This window comes from Dermacentor andersoni, chromosome 3 (genome assembly GCF_023375885.2).
Source record: "Dermacentor andersoni chromosome 3, qqDerAnde1_hic_scaffold, whole genome shotgun sequence".
Taxonomy (NCBI): Eukaryota; Metazoa; Arthropoda; class Arachnida; order Ixodida; family Ixodidae; genus Dermacentor; species Dermacentor andersoni.
The window spans coordinates 63,158,762-63,176,056 of record NC_092816.1 but is presented as its reverse complement, the minus strand read 5'-3'; the positions used below and the strand labels follow the sequence as shown (position 1 = coordinate 63,176,056).

The 17,295-nt window shown below is 45.1% G+C and overlaps 1 protein-coding gene across 5 annotated transcripts in view; it reads right to left on the bottom strand.

Moving 5' to 3' along the window:
• Nucleotides 1–17,295, bottom strand: part of LOC126546969 (phosphatidylinositol-3,5-bisphosphate 3-phosphatase MTMR3) — a 47,366-nt gene that overhangs the window by 29,437 nt on the left and 634 nt on the right. For all 5 annotated transcript variants that reach the window (XR_008609002.1, XM_050194705.2, XM_055062809.1 and 2 more), the window contains exons 2-7: nt 10,940–11,275; nt 7,732–7,889; nt 7,331–7,445; nt 6,646–6,759; nt 5,227–5,450; nt 3,433–3,658 (exon numbers count right to left, since the gene is read on the bottom strand). Coding sequence is in view for 4 of the 5 variants with exons in the window: in XM_050194705.2 (XP_050050662.1) it covers nt 3,433–3,658; nt 5,227–5,450; nt 6,646–6,759; nt 7,331–7,445; nt 7,732–7,889; nt 10,940–11,265 (1,163 nt within the window). In the remaining variant the exon portion in view is untranslated. The remainder of the gene's footprint in view (nt 1–3,432; nt 3,659–5,226; nt 5,451–6,645; nt 6,760–7,330; nt 7,446–7,731; nt 7,890–10,939; nt 11,276–17,295) is intronic.

Below are 17,295 nucleotides of genomic sequence, written 5' to 3'. Positions count from 1 at the left end.
TGACCATGAGCAATGGAACAAGATAAAGAACTTGTCTCGAAAGAGTGCATAAGAAAGAGGGAACTCTGCGAGAGCAAAAGTGACAAGCATGGTCGTTGGTCATCAAGTCAAGTGCAGTAGCTTACATCTGGCTGCTATTTAGATGGTGCCATAGCACACTTCTCGTTCCATTTTACTGCAACTAATATACTCTCTCTCAACTCCGTGCAGCGCAGTGAAGGCTATAGGGCACATGTCAGCCCATCAGAAACAGAAACAGCTGCATGCACCAGAGGAGGGAATAGGGCTCGCCAACCATGTACCCCTAATCCCTCTCTGAAGCTTCTGTTCGGTCTGCCGTGAGGAGGGCAATCAGAGGCATACAATGAGGGAGCCTTTCTTCTAGTTTTCTGTCCTGGTTGTACGATGGAACTCTCATTTTATAGAGCGCTACATGGATTTGGTGAGATGGGTACTATAGGCAAATGGGAGAAGTGCAGCCTCGTTAAATCGGGGTGAAGAGTCCTAAAGGCAAGCTCCATGGTGTAAAGCCACAAAGATGTGGTGGCAGTGCCATCAATTTACATGTAAACAAAAAACTGGCAAACTACTACCGTGAATTTTCTCAGACGGTAAAAATAATAAATGTGGCCAAGACACGCACGCACGCACGCACACGCACGCACGCACACACGCACGCACGCACACACACACACACTTGAGTTGAGCACAGGTGAGTCGATTAATTTAAAAGGTTACTTGGCAAAGCTTAACGTTCAAAGCTACAAACAGCGAAGCAGTAGAGAAATGTCAATGTAGCCTGCGTATTTTTTTACCTGCATTATGTTACTTTGTTTACAAACACGGAGATTACAAATTAAGCATTCTTCTACATACAGAGTGGCCCAAATTCTTTATTACATTGGTAATGGTTATGGGAGGCCATTCACAACTTTTCTTCCCATGTGTCTCCAAACAATAAGTGGCACGTCTTGCGTTGCCTTTGATTTCCATGTAGTATCGTCACATTGTTTACAAGATAGACGCGCATGTTTGCTTCTGTTAAAATAATAAAATACCTTTTGGGTCCTGTTATGTTGAAGTTGTTTATAAGTGGTCCTCTGGACTTTTACTAGCACAATAATGCCCAATTATTTAACATAGACAGGTCATGGAGAAATATGGTCCCATCAGGCTTCACAGTCCCCGTTCGCTCGCCGCAGTGGCTCAGTGTGCAAGGCACTCTGCTGTTACGAATGATGAGAGGCGGGCATGTTCGTCGCAAACACACCCTTTATAACTGCGCTCCATGGCTCTGCCCCCACACTGTCCACATGCTTCATCCGCACACACAATTTGCGCCACCTGCATCTTCCTTTCTCTGTCACCGCTGTACTCGTGGCCTCTGAGAACCGCACCTTGCCTCGCCCAACATGGAGCTCTCGGTCCGCTTATGCCGCCACTCCCTTCTCACACTGCTGCTGAGCATGAGGTCGGGGGTTTGATTCCCTCCTATAGCGGCTGCCTTCCAGTGCGGGCAGAATGCGAAAATGCTGAAGTACTGTGCCTTGCTTGCAACGCTAGAGAACCCTGGAGCCCTCCACTATAGCGTCCCTCAAAGCTCTATGTGCAGCTGCTGGATCTTGCACCTTACCAATAAATTAAAAAGAAAGTCACTGTTAGTGCTTTACAACTGCTAAAGAACCATTGAATGAACATTAAGAATTCTATACATGAGTCTCTGAAGCAAGGATGGAGTTGGTGTAAGGTACCGTATTTATTCGAATCTAGGCCGATAGCTTTTTTCAAATAATCATATTCCAAACTGTAGGGTTGGCTTAGATTCGAGAATTTTAAAAAAACGCGCCACTTTTTCATTGAAACTGCTAAATATGGTGCATAGCTAGCGCCATCTAGAAAAGTCAGTATCGCAGCCACTACTAGCCGTGCCAGTAGCCAACCGTACACAGGCGAGGTTGCCATTTTGACCTGTGTCGTGTCGGCCGTATTGGTGTGTGACGTGGTGTTATCGCGATGGCACCAAGCAGGAGATGCCACTACAGTGCCGCTTTCAAGCGAAAAGTTGTGATAGCCGCAGAGGCATCGTTGAACCTTCAAGCCGGGCGGGACTTCGGTGTCGACGAGAAAAACGTCCATTGTTGGAGGGGTCAAGGACAGCAGCTTTTTGCGTGCGCCGCAAATGCGATGGCATTTAGCGGACCATAGAAAGGCCGTCACCACGAAGTGGAGACAGTTTTGGCCAACTTTGTTCGGACGCAGAGAGCAGCTGCCCTTCCAGTGACAACAGAAGTGCTCCAAGCGAAAGCTAGGGAACTTTCAAGGGAGCAAGGCCTAACGCCAAAGGATTTCAAAGCCAGCCGGGGCTGGCTTCAGAAATTCATAAAGCGCTTCGGCTTCAGCTTCCGACGTCGCACTTCAATCACCCAGAAGCTGCCAAGCGATTTCGAAGAAAAGCTAATAGCTTTTCAGCGCTACGTGCTGCAAAAGAGAGAAGCGGCAGGCTACAACCCTGGGCAAATCAGCAACACCGACCAGACGGCTGTGTGTTTTGATATGCCAGTGGCATACACCGTGAATGAAAAGGGTGCCAAGGAGGTGAAGGTGCGCTCTGCGGGCTACGAGAAGCAGAGCGAGAAACTTTCCCAAGAAATGTCATTGTGCGGGCAAATCAGAACGGGTGGGTGACAGGTGCGGTGGTGGAAGAGTGGGTTAAGATGTGTGGCGATGGCGTCCAGGAGCCCTTTTGACAAACAACTCTCTCCTTGTTGTCGACTCTTACCGTGGGCACTTGACCGACAACGTGAAGGCTGCGCTCGCCCAAGCGAACACGGACCTCGCTGTCATACCGGGCAGCATGACGGGCCAGTTGCAGCCACTTGATGTCTGCATCAACAAACCTTTCAAGGATTGTCTGCGGATATATTACACAGACTGGTTGCCTGACGAAGACCACAGGCTAACGGCAACGGGCCGGGTAGCTGCAGCGTGAGAAGACATCCCAAGTACTTTGATCGTGCCCGCCTTTAAAATGTGCAGCATATCTAATGCGCTTGATGGTACCGAAGATAATGCACTGTTTGAAGGTGACAGTGACGAGGAACACAGCGACGAGTCTAGCGGCAACGACGACGTTCAATGAGCTCTGCACGTTCAGATTCAATAAATGCTGTTTGCATTTTGTGAACGCGGTCCTCTCTTTTTTTTGTTCAGCCTACATTCGAGGTGATATATGTTTTTTTTTGTTGGCTTCAGACTTCAGGGGGTCGGCTTAGAATCGGGGTCGGCCTAGATTCGAGTAAATACGGTAGTTAGTATCATGGTGCAGACTATGGATGTACGAGACAGGTAGAACGAGAATTATTTTTTCCCTCCTGACATCAGTGAGAGCAGTGGAAACAGTAACGTTCACCGTAGTGAACAGTCGGGACTCACCAGGACTGATCGGCTGTGGAGGAGCAGAGGGCACGCACGGCATGGAAACTCTTACGGATGGTGTGGATGTTGGCCAAGCTCATGAACTGCACCTCGCAGTTGGGGTAGTACTCTGGACATTCGCAGCCACCGCCCTTGGCTCGGTTGGCCACAGCAGCAGTGTAGGAACGAGCGTCAAGGATGAGCATCTTGCGCTGTGGCGCTGGCCGTGGCTCAAAGTGCATGCCTGGAAGGTGCACACGGATCAATACAGGGTTCACAATCATGTTAAAGGTGGTTTAACGGTAAGCATTAGGTTAAGCTGTCATAGTAAATCGAGTTTCTGCAAGCAATGACTACTAGTAAAAATGACAAAAATGATTACTAGTATTACTGAAGAGGCATCAAAACAAAAAACAGGTGGCAATACGATCCTCCAATTTCTGCATCAGTGCGTCATGATGTCATGAATAGTGATAATGTCTATTCATGCCTGGTTGACTGTTCACTGGCAAAGAAAGACTACCTTGTATTCACTTTCTAACGGAACCAAAGACTCCAACTAGCAAGGTTTGAAAAGCTTTCGTGAACCAAACTGGCCACATTACAAGAAAACACTCTTGATACCCATGACATCATGCTGACATACCGATGGAGAGATTTTGTTGCAAAATTCAAGAAAGACTTTTAAAGGTTCGCTATCAATTCTGCACAGTTTCTCCATTCTTTCAATTTTGCCAAACGAATGAACACAGCTTTGAAAAAATAATTTACCAGTATAAATTCATCTAGTGTTGCTTTTTTTCTGGCATTCCTCAAATAGTACCCCACCCCCACCCACCCCCCTCCCTTGAACTCTGAAGCCTCTCTGAATGCAACTTCAGTTTTGACCGAACAAAATGCTAGTTACCCTCAACCTCTCTTAGAGTGGAAATGGAACCTGCTCTTCAGAAAAAGAGTTTCTTAGAGTGCCACGAGATTCACACAAAAAAATTTCCCAAGCTGTTCGTGATGGGGAAAAAAGAAAAAACTTCCATTAGGTGACATTAACGATTTTTCTGAAAACGGGCATAAAGCTACACTCACAGATAACTTTTTCTGGCTATGAAGGCAAACCTAGGCTGCCACATAGCTAGTGTGGCGCCACTATTGGAACTACACTGACAATTTCACTCATGTATGCGTTCTTGTGCAAGAAATAGAGCATAGTTATTTATTTACAAAATCATGTGATTTAAAGAGGCATAACATTTGAGGGTCAGTGTGGCCATTTCATTTTATTTTCTAGTTTGCTCTATCCGAGTATTCGTACATGCAAGACTGATTCATGTTTTGCTCATCTCTAAAAAGCAAAACGACATTCGCATCTTCCAACAACCATTTGTTGTGTGCTGGCTAGTTGCTTGGCTCACTTCAGAGAATTACGACAAACACACCAATGAATGGCTGTCAAAATAGAAGCAAAGGGTGCATTACATTTTTACAGACTTCACTGTGACTGGCACATGCAAACTTTTGTGAATGTAAACGAGCTACCTAGGGTCAGCGAAATTAAAAGATGTGCCAAACTTGTTCAGCAGTTTTCCGAAATGATCCACGTGCAGAAGCACCTCTACTGCAACTATGCATTCACATACAGAAAAAAGTAGACTGAGAGCGCAATGTATTGTCAAAGAATAAACGAATGCTTTGATAACTTGCCATTAATGGTGAAACAGACTAGATGAGAAAAAAAGAAATGCAGCTGTGCAGTGGAAGCAGAACCCCTACATGTTAGCCTGACAGTCGCTGTACAGTGAAGACAGCAGCACTCACTAGCAGTCAGACAACCGTTCAGCAGGGACAAGTCTGATGCATCCGAGTCGAGCCTCTGGTCATCGGGCAGGCTGTCAAGTCCGTTTCCAATGGCGGGACCCGGGTCGATGCTGCAAGCATCTGCTATGGCCTGGATCAGGTTCTCATCCTGAGGACTTCGCCAGCCCAACCAGCCTACCTCGGGCTGCGCTGAGCGTGCTATCACCGTGCCGTACAAGTGGTGCCTACAGGAGATGAGGGGGTGAAAAAAAAATTTATGTCAAAAGTTGCGGGGCCCATTTGTTATTTTTGCGCTCGGTATCGGTATCTGTTAATCCTACCCATTATGTTAAAGCTATAGTTAACTGGAGAAAGAACACTAAATGTTCATAAATGAAAGGAATTCACACTTCCTGGACACTGCAAACCTAGCCAAGGCATCCTCTTTTCAGAATGAAGAGGAGAATGTGAACTGAAAAATGCTTCCAATGACTTACATGTGGGGGAATTTTATTTCCTGCTGCTCTGGCTTTGGCTTGCCGGGAATTATATTACTGCACACAGTTAAGGTTTGCTGTCTTTCCAAGTCTCCTTTTAAAGGAAGTCAAAATTTTCTGTGCTGCGCCAGCAGAAATGTGGTGCTTTACTCTCTTATTCGGCCCAAACTTGAGTATGCGGCTATAGTGTGGGACCCGTACACCAAAAAAGATATAGCAAAAATAGAAAACGTGCAAAGACGGGCTGTGCACTTCATTTACAATAAATTCAAGAGAACTGATTCCCCATCTGCTTTAATGGCCTCCAACAAAATTAAACCCCTTCATATAATACGGAAAATTGCTCGATTAATGTTTCTTCATTCACTCATCCAGGGAAAGTTTGGAATTTCTTCTTCACCTTATGTTACACCTTCAACTACACGAAAAACCCGCCACCAACATACGCATGCCCTAACACCATATTTTGCGAAAACAAACTTGTTTAAATACTCATACTTTCCGCGCACAATAAACGATTGGAATGCACTGCCTGAACAGATTGTCTCAAGTGACAGTTTTGAAAGAAATCTTAGAAATGAATTTTGATGTGCTGATTGATGTGCAATGTATTTCCTTTGACTTGTTTCGCTCATTTGTGTCATGTATCAAACCTTTTGTCTATGCAATAACTTCATGGCGTTTGTAAATATGCCTTGTTATCTGCCCTTCCTGCTTGGACCACATGAGGTCTGCAGTATTATGTAAATAAAGCAACTGAACATGATGGCACCCAAGACATAATGAAGACATCTGGGATGGGACCCTTTCCCTCATCATACACGTGCAATTTCTCATGCCAATTTCTGGTTAATAGCAAAGGCAACCAGCAGGCAAAACCGGTAGCAAAAGACACCAGTTGCATTCCCAATGCAACGAGAACAGCAAAAACCATTTTGCTTGCCTCCAAACCACCGTGGGGATCCTCCGGGAGTATCGAAAACTGGCCACAGTTTCAAGGTCCTGGTCCGGTACTGAGGTGGGCACAATTAAGTAGCGCGGATAGCTGCTGCAAAATCTGTTGAAGGGGAATTGTGGACAGATCGCGGAATCAGTGGGCAGCCCACAGAGAGACAGATGAGACACTGCATTTTACACTTTATCTACACAATCAAGACAGATTTCCTCAAGATGAAAAGCTCAGATCTCCGTAGATGTCACTGCTTACACAAATGTGGCAGGGAAGAGCTGTTGTTTTACCCTCCAATCCTGCACAATTCTGTTCTGGCTTTAGCAAGATGCATGTAGTCCTGTACAAACATGTATGGGAGCGAGAGGCTACAATGCTAGGCACTAGTATGCTGTAATGCTAAACCGTTGTCGTTTCTCTGCCTTCCTATGTTGCTTTTGTAAAGAATACTTGTAATACTTAAAAGTGCAGAAGCTTCTGGCCAGGAATGTAGTTGGCCAGCAACGCACTCGTGTAACCTATCAATTTCGCATACATGTGCACTTCTACAGTTGGTGCACTGGGTGCACTGACCTTCAATGGTCTTTCATGAATACTCAATGTAAAAGAGGCCTGCCCAACTAAAAATGTGGCTTTAGCTACTCCACACCTGCAACAACTTGCACACAAGGCAACTCACTTGAATTTCTCATTGATGCTACTGATCTTCCATGTGCCCCCAAGGTCTGTGTCAAAGCCCATACGTTTGCACTCCTGGTGCAGGAGTGAGGTGTCCTTGTCTAAACTTGGCCTATCTGGAATGGCAAAATGCAGCACCAGGTTAGCATAATCATTTTACTGATGATCCACATATTATATTTAGTTCGCTAACTAGTTGGCCCATTCAAATTCAGTGCAAATAGTAAAAACTACATTAAATGTAACGCAAATGAAAAACCTCCTAATTGATACTGTTGCTTTAGTAAAACAATGCCTTCACATATGGATGGATTTTCATATCATGCACACTTTACACATTATTAAAAAGCTTAAAAACTGAAACACTATCCAAAAATCTGCAGCAAGGACAGATCAACTGACCACTCTTTAGAAAGGAAAAGAGGTCGTCGTAACGTTCTTCACGGCAGTAGAGGTAGAAACGGAAGGCAAACAGGTCATCGAGCCGCTTCGGCAACTGGATTGCATTGGTGAGGCGCTTGTGCCACTTCTGACAGTCTTCATTTGTGGCGAATGAACACCTGCATTGGCAGCAACCGGAAAGGTACAAGAGGCACTCAATTACTTGCTTACATTCTGACGTTAATATATTGCTCTTCGACAAGGGCCAAAATTACCATACACATGCCGAATGGACACTTACAGCGTTTATCAAAGCTGATCCTCAATTGTTTAAAGGGCCCCTCACCAGGTCTGGCTACATTGAGCTGAGAAGCGCAAAGCATACAATGCACACTAATGATAGTGTTTGCAAATAATTACATCGCTACGCACTGCAGAAGAGTCTGAAATTTATACACGAACGCAATTTTCCCTTTGCCTCGCGGCGACCCTGCTCCAAGCCGGACGGTGAAGTCCTCATGTCCCTGCGCCTACGTGCTCGTGTCTACAGTGTGACGTTGCTTGTAGTGACACGCGACTTTGATAATTATTCAAGGAAACATCTGTTATTTGTGTGATTTGTTGCTTGAATTGACGAATTGAAGTGAAGAGAAATTATAAAACACACAAACAGAATGCCTGCATGTTTTTTGTTTTACTTCGCACCAAAGCAAGAGAGATGTACTTCCGCTTCGTCTGCTTGTTCCCACGGTCATGCAGTCACATGTGCAAGTACCGAAACTATGCCATTTTCTACCGTGTTCCAGTGCGTGATCATGCTCTGCGATCCACTTGTTCTGCCTCAGTATTCGTCTAGCACTGAATTCCGCTAGTCATGTGTCCTTGTGCACAGTGCGCAAAATTGTGTGCTGCGCGAACAAGACAACAGCTCGCGTATGACGCCGTCAGCGGAAGTGCATAGCGCCGAAAATAGAAAAGTGAGGAGAAAAAAAAGAATGAAGGCCTGTGATGTATGCATCAAGCGATCCTCAAGGTCCGGTATGGGAGAACGCAGGGAAGGAATTTCGCTTGCAAAGGCTAGACGGAGTGAGTGAAGAGAGAGCGCCTTGCTTGGCAGTGGAGCCCGCCTGCCGGAATCATGGGTTTGTGGTACTGAAATATTTCTATCTCGGCTATTAATGAGCAGATTTGAAAAAGTTTTGTGGAAGCACGATCCCTGGATGACATGTAACAACTTCCAGCGTCTAACTAAAATTTGCTATGGGGCCTGGTGAGGGGCCCTTTAAGCGTGATTATAGGAAAACTAACGAGAAGGATCAGTTGAGCTGTATTAGCAAACTATGCTGCTATGAAAACCAGAAAAGCCCCCTTACAACAAGTCGTAGAGAACGAGCAAGAATAAAGGATGGGTGGCGTCGCCATGTTGAAGTTCACGCACCAGGTAGTGTGGCTTTGATGATATTGTTGGTCATCACTCCTGAGAAGATCATCACATTGCGAACCACAATGTATTTCTCAGAAAGAGAAGAAAGGGGGCTAACCGCGGGGCCCGATTTTTTTATTAATCATATCATCAGAAGCCAACAAACAAAGACACCAAGGAAAACATAGGGGAAATTACTTGTATCTACTAATTGAATTAAAGAAATCATAAATTAATTGCAATGAAAGTGGATGAAAAAACAACTTGCCGCAGGTGGGGAACGATCCCACGTCTTCGCATTACACGTGCGATGCTCGAACCAATTGAGTTACCGCGGTGCGGTTTCCCCATCCACTTTCTCAGGTATTTATGTGTTACTACTATAACTCACTTGGGAGTGTTAGCCGGAGCCACCACTAACAAACCTTGGCGGCAGATGTGGAACATCCTTTCTGCCGCAGGCATCACGAGTGCGTGACCTTTCTGGGTGAAGGCAACTGGTCAATAAACCCGCACATGCTACATGAAGGCATCAATGTTACCGGATTCGAGACCCTTGTTATGCAAGAACAAGAAGGAAGGGGGTTAACAGAGGGGCCCTATTTTTTATTAATCATATCATGAGAAGCCAACAAACAAGGACACCAAAGAAAACATAGGGGAAATTACTTGTATTTACTAATTGAAATAAAGAAATGATAAATTAATTGCAATGAAAGTGGATGAAAAAGCAACTTGCCGCAGGTGGGGAACACTCCCACGTCCTCACGGACGTTCCACATCCGCCGCCAAGGGTTGCGGGTGGTGGCTCTGGCTAACACTCCCAGGTTAGTTCTAGTAGTAACACATAAATACCCAAGAAAGTGGATGGGGAAGCCAGGCCGCCGTAGTTCAATTGGTTAGAGCATCGCACATGTAATGCGAAGACGTGGGATCATTCCCCACTTGTGGCAAGTTCTTCTTTTATCCACTTTCATCGCAATTAATTTATCATTTCATTAAGTCAATTAGTAAGTACAAGTAATTTCCCCTATGTTTTCCTTGGTGTCTTTGTTTGTTGGCTTCTCATGAAACGTACTTCCCAGTAGTCATACCCTCTGCTGTGGTGCGACAAGCAGTGTAGAACCTGAGCAGTTCCTGGAGCTCTTTTGTGTCGGAGGTGTGGGCTACTGTAACTACTGCAGACGCCCCACCCTCCCCCACGGTCTTTGCTACAGTGTTGACTGGCACCCCCTATGTGCACTGCAGTTTAGTGATGACGGTGCCGCTATGTGCATTCACTGTAAAGCAACAAATTTATCTTCTCTGTAGAGTCGTTGATAATGCGTATGAAAAATAATAATAATAATAATTATGGGGTTTTACGTGCCAAAACCACTTTCTGATTATGAGGCACACCGTAGTGGAGGACTCCGGAAATTTCGACCACCTGGGGTTCTTTAACGTGCACCTAAATCTAAGTACACGGGTGTCTTCGCATTTCGCCACCATCGAAATGTGGCCGCCGTGGCCGGGATTCGATCCCACGACCTCGTGCTCAGCAGCCCAACACCATAGCCACTGAGCAACTACAGCGGGTGGTATGAAAAATAGGAATTCAGCAAGTACATACGGAATCCTTCACTATACAGGTAATTTCGTTGTAGAATTCATCATAGAGGTGTTGAACTAACATCTATAAATGTTGAACTTCTGAAGCTTAATATATTACGAGTACAGTCAGCCCAGTGCCTTGTGTGCTTTCCCAACATTTTTCAGGACTAGGCTTGAGAAGATTGCGATAAAGCAAGTGCAGAGATAAATCACCTGAAAGAGCGGGCGTCCTTGCAGATTAGGTGCAGGTAAAAGATGTCGCGACACTCGACTGCCTCTAGTAATCCCAGCGGAAGGTTCAGCTGTTGCTCGGGACCCGCCAGGAAGAAGCGGTAAGATGAGAGAGCCACAACGCCTTGTGTAGAGCGGCCCAGGAACTCTACCGCTTCACCAGGCAGGCACGGGAATGGCACAACGAGAGATGGATCGTCGGACACCAATGCCCGTTTGGGGTACGCCTCACTCCCGGTCAGGTTCAGGAAACTTGACGGGGTGCCACCTCCATCATCGATGGGCGGGGACCCTTCCCCTGCCTCCATGCCAAGAACCCTGCGCAGACGGAAGCACCAGCAGGAAACACGGCTGTATCAGTTTTCTCAATTTTGGGGTTTTACGTGCCAAAACCACAATCTGCTTATGAGGCACAGCGTAGTGGGGGATTCCGGAAGATTGGACCACCAGAGGTTCTTTAATGTGAACCTAAATGTATGTACACGGGTGTTTTCACATTACACCCCCATCTAAATGCGGCCGCCATGGCCGGGATTCGACGCCGCTACCTCGTGCTCAGCAGCCCAACACCATCACGATGGGTAGTGTGCCACCAAAGCGACATTCGCTGGGACAAAGCGCACTCACTCTAAATATTTCTAATTTGCCCGTCTGATTCCTGTACAAGAGTGTGGTCATTCTTTCATCTTGCCACTGTCCCACTGTGGCCATGCTTTTAATGATCATGGAGTGGTACGGAAAGCTTACCTATATGAGAAATGCCCAACAGCAATGGGTGCAATGTTTTGCTGCACGCTTGGATTTACCATATGGCCAGTTGTGTTTTTGTACAGCAATATGGTGGGTGTCTGGAACACTCCATTGTGAAACGAGAGAACTACTTTCAACAGGTACTGTGTGTGGTTTCGCTACTTATGATTTTCACCATAAGCACTAACACACACGTGCCAACAACTAATTCATAATTGCACTTGGAACCTGAGTTTACAATGTGATTAGGATACTGTATTAAAATTGTGAGCATGTATAATGTAAAAATGGCTGCCTACTCTGTATTACATCATCACACATATAGCATGCTTCCATTTGTATGACATCTAGTGGCAAGCAGAGTTGCAAAGTGGCAACTCCAGAGTTGGAATGATTCCAGAATTATTGCACATTTTTAAACACCTGGAATGTAATGATGCCACCAGTGTCACAGATGGAATGGGAATAGAATGAAAGCCAGAAATTTTGGAATGGAGTTGGAATGGAACAGACACCTAGTCATGGAGCATCGATGATAAGCAAGACTACAAACCTACAAAATCGGCAAATTTGGCATTTAGATAAAATTAGATTTGCCTAATATATTGTATTTCTCCTACCAGTTCTTCCAGTATCCACTTACAGGTGATTGCTACTGCCATGGTAATTATAAAGAACACAGAATTCTGCGTGCCTATTTTACTCCTCTGAAGACCCAGAAACCGTTCTGCATTACAAGTCTAAAGTGTGTTTAAAGAGAGCAACTTTTAGTTGTCAAGAATTATTTGGCTTAGCAAGAGCACAAATGACCTAAAAAGAAATATTAGTAGACATTAGAGAGATTACAGGCAATTGCAGAGATAACAGGAAACAAAGCATGTTTCTTGTGTGAGAAAATTTGATGTAATAGTCTCAAGACTTCATAAACACTTCAGTTTGTATAGGCAGACAAGTGAAAGCAGTCTACAATTATAAAGAAAGCACTGATTCATTGAAATTTGAGGAATGGGTCAGCTCAGAAACTCCAGAAGTGGGAATGGTCCAACTCACCCACCATTGTGAGGAGTTAAAAGGAGTGGAATTACAGGGTATCTCCACATTCCCCGATTTCATCTCCACTTCCCCACTTATCTCCACTTCCCACACTTTCACTGTCAGTACACTGTCATGTAGCGGGTTCACTTATATTGTTTTTCATGATGTTTTACAACACGAATATTATTCAAGTAGCTGGACTGGTGCTTTCCAAATATTATAGACATGAAATAATTGGCGTTCTCATATCTGATGTCCTGCACAAAATTCTTGCATGGAGTCCAAATTCAGCATACTTGACAAAACTCACTGAAGAATACGTAAGAACTGTGGTGAAACTATATTTTCAATGAACAGAATCAACTGATGGCTGAAGAGGCTGAAGTGTAGCGAAAAATGTTTTTTGACATCCACAAGTGCACTGTCAACTGCTACAAACGATGCACCAAAATAAGTGGGCATTTCAGCGGCAACATTAAGCAATTATTAAAAGCAGTGCAGTAGATGTAAACAGGTAATTAAACCAATTATGCACACCTGCAGACATCAGAAATTGTGATAATCATTGATCGGCTTACTAATGAACAGTTTTGCCAATTAGCTCCTTAACAAATTATCTTAGGACTCTTGCTGCAAGTGTGGAACTGAAGCCTCTTTGTGGCTGGGGGCGTTTTAACATAGGAGGATTCCCAAGACTAATACTAGTTTTAATATATGCGCCCCTAAACTTACAGCAAAATTCCAATGTCATTTCACATTTGTGTCCTACAATGTGCGAGGAAGCCTTTCCGGTAATATAGTATGCGGATTGGTAATACATGTCACCTGATACAGCCACAAACCACCCACTTCAATTAAACATCAAAGTTACATCAAAGTTACATCAAAGTTGCAGTGAAAAAAATAGTATAGTGGTTAGCGGCAAGGCTTTCGACTCAACGAGTGCTAAATAAATCTCTCGTGTCAGGTTGCCTATGTGCAAACAAGCTAAGAGAATTATGCACAATAGAAGCTAAAAATGATTGTTTACTCAATTGCTTGTATTCACCAAGATCAACAGTTCAACGTTGGGAATAGCACAACAGGTTAAAACATTCACCAAGGCAGTCCAACAGAGCACAAATGTAATGTTGCTCGACACGTAACATTCAGAATAAGTTGCAACTTTTTTAACGCTGCTATTAGCTCAAATCAGATGGTGCATCAAGGACAAACTAAGAGAGCGTTGCTCCAATGAAAGAATGTTGTTCTACACAAACCTGATCCAGACCAGTGTAGCTATGACAGAGAGCAAAAAACTCCCTCTTGAGGTAAACGTCCCAAAGCTGCAGTGCTGCTTTCCAAGGTACTTCAGAAATGCCTTATCTGACGCTTTTCGCTGTTTGTCGCGAGAATGGCAACACATAAAAGAGTGACGCGACACACCGCACATGTTGTGGTACGATAAGATAGAATACATTGGAAGGGCTTTGACTTCTGCTGTTAGTGGCAAGCCACGCTTAATTTTTTTTACCCAACATTCGCGTGATAAGCTCACAACAGTAAACAGATTGCAAGCACCAAGTGAATTGGCAACAATTTCTTTTCCCCCCCTGTTTTCTGTTGCTTTATAAAAACAAAAAAAGATATATATGCAAATACCGATAGTGCAGAAAAAATAATCCACTGATTAAGGACCATCAAAATGCTTAACGAAAAATTCCCAATTAAGAAAGCTACTCACCAGAGATGACCTGGACCAAGGCCATCAATTCTCCGAGCAAAAATAAAGCTTTATCGTTCTCTTTCAATATGCGGATTTCTTGATAACCAAAATGCAAGGAGCACTTTTCAGATAGCCATGGCCATGCAGCAAAGCCCCATGCCTTACATTGTTTCAATTCTACCAACATCTGACCTTCAGAGACAACGGCAATGTTACCACTCATGTGTTTCTTGAAGAGATGAATGAAAAAAATAATTATATAATAATAAAAGAGGGGCAAGAAGCAGTTTACAGAATTACAAGTGAAGTTCCATGTTCATGTTGAACCACAGGTGTGTCTTGTGACAAACCTACGTGGATGTCAATAATTTCAGAAAGTGTTAAACAGTGAAAGAAGATATCCAGCTGGTATTTGGAGGAGGTTAATTACTGATACCTTGTCAGCTGCGCTCCCTCTGAAAGTAGTAAAAGAAAGAGACCTATGTGGCAATGGTGTCAGACTCGAACTGACCTGCGAGTCCGAGTAAGCGCGGCTGAGTGCAAGTGAGTCCCAAGCACACAGTATATTTTGTGAGCAAGTATGAGCGAGTTCTGTTTAGTTTCATTTGTCTAGAGACAAATTAGTACTTGACAAGTTTTTTAAAATTTGCTGTCCGATATTATTTCTCAAAGCAGCCATCAGCTTAGAGGAGATGACGAGCTGATGTGTTTATCTGCTTTTTATTTTATATATATTTTTTTATTTCTTTTTGTTACCTGCACACCTGCTATGTGATATGTACTAAAGTTGTGAGCAAACGTTTGGTGACCACCCGCCGCAGTGTCTTTGCAGCTATGCTGTTGCGCTGCTAAGCACGAGGTCACGGGATCAAATCCCAGCCACAGTGGCCACATTTCGATGGGGGTGAAATACAAAAACGACCGTGTCCTGTGCATTGGGGCTAGTGGTTAAAATTCATTGAGAGTCCCCCACTATGCGGTCCCTCATAATCAAATCGTGGTTATGGCACGTAAAACCCCAGAATTAGACTTTGGTGACCTCAGATGCAATGCAATGCATTGAGAAAATTCCCCACATGCCTGTGCTGGAAAAATAATTTTTTGGCTCATGCCGTAGTCTCAAAACTGTTTCTCCAGAGGGTACATACCTTGTGTCATAGCAAGCCATGACGTTGACTCTGGATAAGCATAGGTGGATGAAAAAGGATATATGCTTGCTTGATTGTTTGCGGTGTGGCCCAAGTGACATGACACATGCGTCTGCATGACCCTGCACCCGACTGCTGGATACTAACTATGCAGCTTTGCCTCCAGCAACATGTTACTTGGTCACACAATTAGTCAAACTACTTTCTTTACAAACATACAGCTTGTTTACAAGCATTTCATGTTTAAAAATGACCAGCGACCAGCTTTACAATGGACTTATGAGAGAAGCTTCATAGCCTGGCTTTCTAATGCCTAGCTGCTTACCTGGCCAAACAAAATTAATCAGGCAGTGCTCGAACATACTTGTTCCCTTCTACCATACCCTTGCAACAGTTGCACGAGCTCATGGCGAGTGCTCTTTCGAACTCCTCTTGCTTACTTGTTCACTATACATCTTTCACAAGTGATGTTGAAAGGCCTTGAGACAGGCGGAGTACAATGAAAGAGTTACTCTATACTCAAGCACTTTCAAAGCACACACATAACTTGCAAGCACAAAGTTTCCTTGTTGGCAGAATGTCAACAGTAGCAATCGAACACAACTGTCATAGATATGTTGCGACAATCGCATGCGAACTGGAAGAGGGAAGTGTGGAGAGAGCGAGAACGCAATGGGGTAAAACAAATCATTTTTCTTTAGATCAAGAAAAGTGCGGCGAGCATGCGTTCACATATCGGAGCATGCGCATTGTTTTCCTTTTATTCCCCCCCCCCCCCCCCCCCCCCTCGGCCCACGTTAGCAAGTGCATAAATGACCTATGCGCATGCCAGGCATAACATTCCACATTCAGTAGCTGGTAGTCCTTGGCGATTCCAGGACCATATAAAGGAAGCAGCGTCGTGAATCTTAAGCTGTGCCCCACCCGACAGAATAGACGAAATGCATTTATCACTACACGCTCAGATCCACACCTGGCTAACTGCTCCACAACGAAGAATCGGGCACCGGCGCGCCGCAGTCGCAACGCAGCCGAGCTGGTAGGTCGGGCGGTGTACACGTACAGAGCGCGCGCGCGCACGCGCCAAGGCACGGGACGGATACGACAACGCGACTACGACGGTGGGGCGGCACACCGCCCCTCCTTGAGGTTACAAGGCTGCGACGGCGGCGTACATACAGACCAGCAGGGGCGAGCTGCTGCCGGTCGCGCGAGCGACGGAAAAAGGAAGCAAGCGTTTCCCTCCTCGGGTTTCCGCGACAGGGACGAACGGATGCAAGGCCAGCAACCGCACACAATCGCATCGGCCTGCTCTATGGCAAAGCCGCCGAATTCGGCGATCGAGTAGTCCGGAGTAGTCGCGCGCCGAGAAAAAGAAAACCGTAGGTGGCCGGCGTCGCCTGTCCCGAAGAATGTAAATGCAGTTTCTCCAGCGCGCGCGACTCGCTGAAGGTCACTTCGCGAGCGCCCGCTCCTTCACCTCGCGCGCAGACGCAGCGCTTTTGTTGCTGTTTTTTCATTTCTAGCTCCGCTCCGACCGAGTGTTCTCTTCCTCGGTATCGGCTACACTGGGGAAAAAATATAGGAAGCCGTCCGTATTCCCGCCATCTCAATTGCCAATTCCTGTGTTGCCCTGCTTGGCTAGACTGGCCAAGCGTAACCAAGCGAAGAAAGCACAGCAAGGAAGGGCCGCCTGTTTG